This window comes from Malus sylvestris, chromosome 11 (assembly GCF_916048215.2).
Source record: "Malus sylvestris chromosome 11, drMalSylv7.2, whole genome shotgun sequence".
Taxonomy (NCBI): domain Eukaryota; kingdom Viridiplantae; phylum Streptophyta; class Magnoliopsida; order Rosales; family Rosaceae; genus Malus; species Malus sylvestris.
The window spans coordinates 16,129,733-16,136,881 of NC_062270.1; the positions used below are offsets into that span (position 1 = coordinate 16,129,733).

General features: G+C 35.1%; 1 protein-coding gene across 1 annotated transcript; it reads left to right on the forward strand.

Annotated features, from left to right (window-relative positions):
* The first annotated feature begins 3,350 nt into the window (after positions 1-3,350).
* LOC126591381 (ferredoxin, root R-B1-like) lies at positions 3,351-5,466 on the forward strand. The gene is made up of 2 exons (XM_050257052.1): positions 3,351-3,514; positions 4,756-5,466. The coding sequence occupies exon 2, from the start codon at positions 4,764-4,766 to the stop codon at positions 5,223-5,225; it is 462 nt and encodes a 153-aa protein (XP_050113009.1). The 5' UTR covers positions 3,351-3,514; positions 4,756-4,763; the 3' UTR covers positions 5,226-5,466.
* The last annotated feature ends 1,683 nt before the right edge of the window (positions 5,467-7,149 follow it).

Below are 7,149 nucleotides of genomic sequence, written 5' to 3' on the forward strand. Positions count from 1 at the left end.
TTCTAATTTGATCAAAGGAATTTCAGGTCTTGTATATACTCATCATAACAAATTTAGTACAATAAATAAATTAAATTAAAGGGCGGTAATTTCTACTACTTTAAACCAATTGCTTTTGAATAAGTAAAGATTGTGACAATGGCTTTAATTTAGCAGTATTCGCATAAACATCAAACCTTAAAGATAATAATTGTTACTATAAGAAGGGCGATAATTCAACGCCATTCATACATATATATTAAATATAGGAAAGGTAAGGGTGATCAATCCATACCATTCATACTATAATAGTCCAAAATGGTCCCTATGGTCATAAGATATTCAGAAGATAGCCCATGTGGTAAAAAAATTCGAATTTAAACTCATATGATGTAGTCCATTAATTTAGTCCATACTTTTTCATTAAATGTCCATTAAATGCATAGGTAAACTCGTACTTTTACATGGTGTTGTGAAAAGCAATATTTTAATAGCAATAAATATTGTTTATTCCAATTCACCTACCATTTTTATTCTGGAGGATTTTATTTTGTTGATTATACTGAAATTTAGAAGAAGAAAAAGAATTTAGCTTTGAGGAGGAGGAAGAGTTGTGCTTCCTTATTCTTTGTTGGGTTGTTGCCATTCTTGGAGAAAATTCGTCTTGCTCTCACAATTTCCCAAATTGTTTTCCAAGTGGGTTAGATCACAGCAAGAAGCCAATTCAGACCAATTGTTTACGGGAAAAGCTGCTTTATCATCCTCTCAAGCAGCTCAAGCTTTGTGCCGCCCCACCCTCTTGAAAAAAAATTGAGGGCTCCACTTTGTTTTGTGCACGAATGCACCATAAACATGGTCTATAACATAATGGAGTGTTCTAGATTCGCAGCACCATTTTTGGGAGAAACCCATAAATTCACACCAAATTTCACACAAAGTTGGGGTTTTTAATCAATTTAAACAAAACCCAGATGGGATTATATGGAAATTTCAAGAAACCAACAAGGACCTAGAATCCAGTGTTGGGAAAATTAAGATTTTGTGAATTTTATCATTGAAAAATCATGACTTTGAGGGATGAACAAATTAGATTACTTGAAATTTTGAAATAAATACTGAAGAACTATGGCAATTGTGAATCGAGAGGCATGGGCGGTGAAGAAATCAAAAACAAAAACAAAAGAGTAGCGAGGGGAAAGAGAAAGAGTGAGACGTACAAAAACAAAAACAAACAACATAAACTGTTAGGATTCTCTCCCCTCCTCTTTTCATTTCCTTCCATCCCCTCATCTCACATTCTCTTACTTTGTCTTTCTCTTGCTATAAAAAATTAATATAAGATGTTGATGTGACTTAACCTTGACCGTTCAAACAGAAAGGGAGGGAAGGGAGGGGAAAAAAAGAGGGGAGAGAATCCTACTCTTGGGCTTTAAGTAAACATGAGATTGACACGGAGGATTGGGGACAGTGCCACCTCGTGCTTTAACGGAAAGAAACATTATTTTTGGACTAAATTTGCCAACGGAATACATCACAGGGTTTTAAATCTAATTATTTTTTTTTACCACAAGGGCTATCTTCCATATACTTTATGACCATAAGTACCATTTATCCGCACCAATCATATTAATAACAAAATTAATAATAACAAAGATATTACATTCATAATAAGGGTGATCAATCTGTACCTTTTTTGGTTATGCAAATAATGATATCCAGTCATACAATAAGATATATACTTGCTTTTAGAAAATTAGTCGTACAAAGGTATGAGGATGATTTTCTTATATGTGAGATTCCAGCTGACAGAGGTGAGAAGTAGGTAGTGCTCCATAAGATTTATGACAATGTGATTTCCACTAACATAAGAGCTTCTCGTGCTGATAATGTGTTGTAAAATTAAGGGTACGTGTGCAGTGGAATATAGTAAATAACACACCATATTTATGAGGTTCAACAATTGTGCCTACGTCCTTAGAGCAGTAGTAGTACTTTTTTTCATTATCTGAAATAATAGGAGCACAAAATAGCTTTGGCTATTTTCTCTCTTCCCTCTAGCCTGCCTCACTAGTTGTTTTCTTTTGCATCTCTCTTCATTCTTTCCTATCTTTCCATCTCTTATTTCTTTTCTCTCTTCCTTTCCTTTCTTCCATATGTTTCTCACCTCACTTCTTTCTTTTATTCTTCAATTTTTTATAGACAAAAGTTAGGACCTAACAAACCCATCATATAGGTTATTTTAGTACATTATGAGAACCAAAAGTCATCTAAGTGAAGTAAACTTTAATCATCTCTCGACACGGAGGATTGGGGACAATGCCACCTCGTGCTTTAACGGAAAGAAACATTATTTTTGGACTAAATTTGCCAACGGAATACATCACAGGGTTTTAAATCTAATTTTTTTTTTTTACCACAAGGGCTATCTTCCATATACTTTATGACCATAAGTACCATTTATCCGCATCAATCATATTAATAACAAAATTAATAATAACAAAGATATTACATTCATAATAAGGGTGATCAATCTGTACCTTTTTTGGTTATGCAAATAATGATATCCAGTCATACAATAAGATATATACTTGCTTTTAGAAAATTAGTCGTACAAAGGTATGAGGATGATTTTCTTATATGTGAGATTCCAGCTGACAGAGGTGAGAAGTAGGTAGTGCTCCATAAGATTTATGACAATGTGATTTCCACTAACATAAGAGCTTCTCGTGCTGATAATGTGTTGTAAAATTAAGGGTACGTGTGCAGTGGAATATAGTAAATAACACACCATATTTATGAGGTTCAACAATTGTGCCTACGTCCTTAGAGCAGTAGTAGTACTTTTTTTCATTATCTGAAATAATAGGAGCACAAAATAGCTTTGGCTATTTTCTCTCTTCCCTCTAGCCTGCCTCACTAGTTGTTTTCTTTTGCATCTCTCTTCATTCTTTCCTATCTTTCTATCTCTTATTTCTTTTCTCTCTTCCTTTCCTTTCTTCCATATGTTTCTCACCTCATTTCTTTCTTTTATTCTTCAATTTTTTATAGACAAAAGTTAGGACCTAACAAACCCATCATATAGGTTATTTTAGTACATTATGAGAACCAAAAGTCATCTAAGTGAAGTAAACTTTAATCATCTCTCGAATCAATAAGCATTCATATTGCTTTTTCAGTGGATATTCACTTGCTTTTATAACATATACATATTTGTTACATATTACACCCATACTCTATTTTACTAACTATATATGGGACAAAGTGACAATCAAGTTTTGTTTGGGGGCAAATGAATAAAGAAAGAGAGAAGTGTGTACTTGGGCCTTTTGGCTGGCGGCCTTGATGGCTTTCCGAATATGCCAAAGGCCATTCCTTTCGAGTCCCGGATTTCACAATTCACATCCTCTCTAGGACTCTGTCTATATAAATAGCCCTCATAAACTATGACGACTCCGCCGAATCAAAAACATCCCCGCCCACCTGAGTGTCTTCATCAACCCTCTCATCTCTCCTCACCGAACCCTCCCTCTCACCCGTAAGCTCCCTCTCTCTTGCTCTCTCTCTACATGTTTGTATTTGCATGTCGTATTGGATTCTTTGGTATTTGAGATTTGATCTTATATTAGTGTACTTGTTAATTGGTAATTGTTCTTTTCAATTTGGGTTTTGTTTTTGGGGTTTAAAAATTTTGGGGTTTTGGTTTTGAGATGAATAATTGATTGAAAACTAAAGACAGGGTAATGAAAAGTTGAAAGCCGCAAGGGTTCAAGCACCCTTTTTTTTTTCTTAAATCAAAGTTCGTTTCTTTTTCTTTTTAGTATCTTTTGTTTTGGATTTTTAGAATATAATTTGTAATCATCAGGGTGTATGTTTTGAACTGAGAATTAGATTCTAGAACAGCCTGAGCTGCAATTTGGAAATTATATGATTTGATTTGTGTTCCGGGTCGAATTTGGTGAGAAAATTTCGGTTTCGGAATTCATGTTGTGGATGTTAAAAAATGGTCAATGATGGCTTGCATTGAGTTTTATGTCTGTCTCATAACTCCTTTTGTTAACTAGATGTTGAAATAATATCACTTCCAGCAAATCATAAGGTTGACGAATTAAAATTTGTTTCATGAGTTCGTATGAGTGCATTATGCATGTGTTATGATCACGAAGTTGACGATTTCTTTATATCATACGAGCTCTTGTGAGAAGGGTGCCAATTTTTAGTGCTTTGGTTTGAATAGTGGATGCATACTTTCGTACAACGTCTAGTTTTAGAATTAATATAGTTGTTTGAGATTTAAAGCAACAACCTATGTATGCTAGTAAACCAAAACGGGGCCTCGGGTGCAGAACATAGAGCGCTTGCTCCTTCTCATAGTGCCCCGGACATTAATTGCCTTGCTGTTGACTGCAAGTATCACCCATCTTGCTCAGTCGGGGTTGTTGGAGTGACAGTCTGAAATTCAAGAGTGGATAGTGCTGTATAATGCTAATCTGTAACGCATCCAAGCTATGGGTAGTGGTATAGGTGTTGAGGGCTGCGGCTGATTAGGTGTTTGAATGGTTTAATTTGTTTCATCTTGTATATATGCATTTACTTGGTTGTTAGTCGATATTGTGTGAATTCCTTCTTGTTATAATTTGGTTCTTAAATGCTGTATCCCTCATTTGATATTGTCGTTAACTCAATTTTACTTGTCATAATTGTTAATGATGATGTTTATGTTGATTCACTGTGCTTTAGCTTTTACTAATCCTCTTCTCCGTTGGTGTATGAATTCAGGGCTAAGCATGTCAGCCATGGCAACCGTTCAAGTTCCCACCCAATGCATGTTCAGACATGCGCCCCAGAAGCAGTTCACCAGTTCAATTGTGAAGCTATCTTCTCCCCTTGGATCTGTGAAGAATATCTCCAAGTCCTTTGGCTTGAAAGCATCCTCAAACTTCCGGGCATCAATGGAGGTATACAAGGTGAAGCTGATTGGGCCAGATGGTGTGGAGAATGAGTTTGAGGCGGCGGATGATTGCTACATCTTAGATGCAGCTGAGAATGCTGGAGTTGAACTGCCATATTCTTGCAGGGCTGGGGCATGCTCTACCTGTGCAGGGAAGCTGGCGTCGGGTTCAGTGGATCAGTCCGATGGTTCATTCCTCGATGACAACCAAATGAAGGAGGGTTATGTGCTGACTTGTGTATCGTACCCAACTTCGGACCTTGTGATTCACACTCACAAGGAGAGTGAGCTGTATTAGGTGGTTTGCCGTCGGCATAAGTAGAATTATGAAAGAACGTGTTATTGTCAAGTCTCTCAATCATAGACCTTCCTTTTGTTCTGTTTGTTGTGGAATCGTGTATCGCCGTTAATTTTAACGGTTGCTGTTTTATTGGTTTCTGTCTGTGGCTCTTGAGTTTGACACATTTGGAGAGACATCAACTTAATGATGTTATGGCTTCATCAATTTAAAACATGAACAAAAGCTTTCACAGAGATAATCACCTATTGAATTAGGGTCCCAATTATCAATGGAACATTATCCTATCCGGATCCTTGTTGTGAGGATCCTAGGGATTGGTTTATCCTATCAGTTCATTAGTTATCTTATAGTCAGAAATTATTTTGAATTTTTTATTTAAAATTAAACTCAAACAGTACTTAACGAAAATTGGCCGCACAAAGTACGATGAACAGCCAAGATGAGTTGATTCCTAGGATCTTCTTATCCTCACAAAGAGGATTGGAGAGGATCCTCATTCCAGTTAAATCACCTTTAAGATCACTCGATTAATTGACCATTATTCCCACATACAACACCACCATTCATTAATGAAAATTATTTTCGTTAGGAGAGAGGGATTTAGTGGAGATTGAATCTGAATTAGGGTGTATAGACATGATTGTTTTTCATAAGTAAAGCTTTGCGTAAGTAAAGCGCCATATGCAGAATTCTTCATTAATTATGTGAAAATTTCAAAAATAAATGTAAAGGGTTATTTTCTATTTTGAAACTATTTAATTATGTGACTAATTATTTGATATTCATTAGTTTAAAAAAAAAAATTGAATCTAAGAAGAGTACTAAACATGAAGGTCGATTTGAGACTTTCAGACTTGTAAACCGATCAAATTCGTTAATCCTTATGAAAATATATTGGTTAATCTTTAATACTAAACTTGGATGGGATTCAAAATACCGAATTAAAAAGCCTCTTATTAAATTTCAGGCTCGTTTGGAAATGTTTTAAAATGATTGAAATCGTTTTTGAATAAATTAATTTTAAATTCCAAAAGTACTTTAAGTGTTTACCAAAAAAAAAAAATACTTTAAGTGCTTTTTGGAATTGCTTCTTGCAAAAAGCATCTGAAATGTACTTCTTACAAGAAGCACTTATGGTGCATTTTTAGGATCCACTAAAATTTTTACTAATGATTAGTTTTAAAAACATTTTTACCAAAAGAGTTTTTTTATTTATTTTAAAAGCACTTCCAAACAAATTTTTCATACCTATATAATTGAACTTAGGGAAACCAATTCACTAGAGTATTGTAGGTGTTTAGATTACAGACTTGAAGCAAAGGCCCACTGGGCTTGGAACTGTAAATTTCATATTAGATTTTGGTTGGTGCACCAGGCCCATGCTGGGTTGTAATGCCTAGGCAAGAATGTGGGTTAAGCCATTGTGCGGGGCAATGCCAACAAAAATATAAAAAAAAAAGGTGGAAAGTAGAAAACAGAAGAACTAAGGTTTTTTTTTTTTTTTTTTTTCTTTTCAAATAATATATTTTGTTAAATTAAATATCAGATCAGCCACCGTCATGCAAAAACTTAATATCTTTCCACTATTATAGTAAAGGGCCACTTGCGAGGAACTAAACTAAGGTTGAGTTTGAAAAAAAAAAAAGCGCACACACACAATATTGTTGGCATCAGCAATTTTCGAATGGTCAAACTCAACTCACCAATTTTTATTGACAAAATTGTTAGATAATAAGTTAGCAAATTTTCAGGACGGGCCTGGATAACTAAGGGACAAGGATTGTCTGCCCTCCCGTGCCCTCCTGTTTTGTGTGGTCACGGTTAAGCCACGTCAACATTCTAGATTGTTTTTTCATAGAGATAATAAGACAAAAATGAATAATAATATAAAATGTTGACGTGGCTTAACCGTGACCACACA

Bases quoted from the DNA above. Each gene is read 5' to 3' on its own strand.
- LOC126591381 (XM_050257052.1), top strand. From the start codon at position 4,764: ATGTCAGCCATGGCAACCGTTCAAGTTCCCACCCAATGCATGTTCAGA.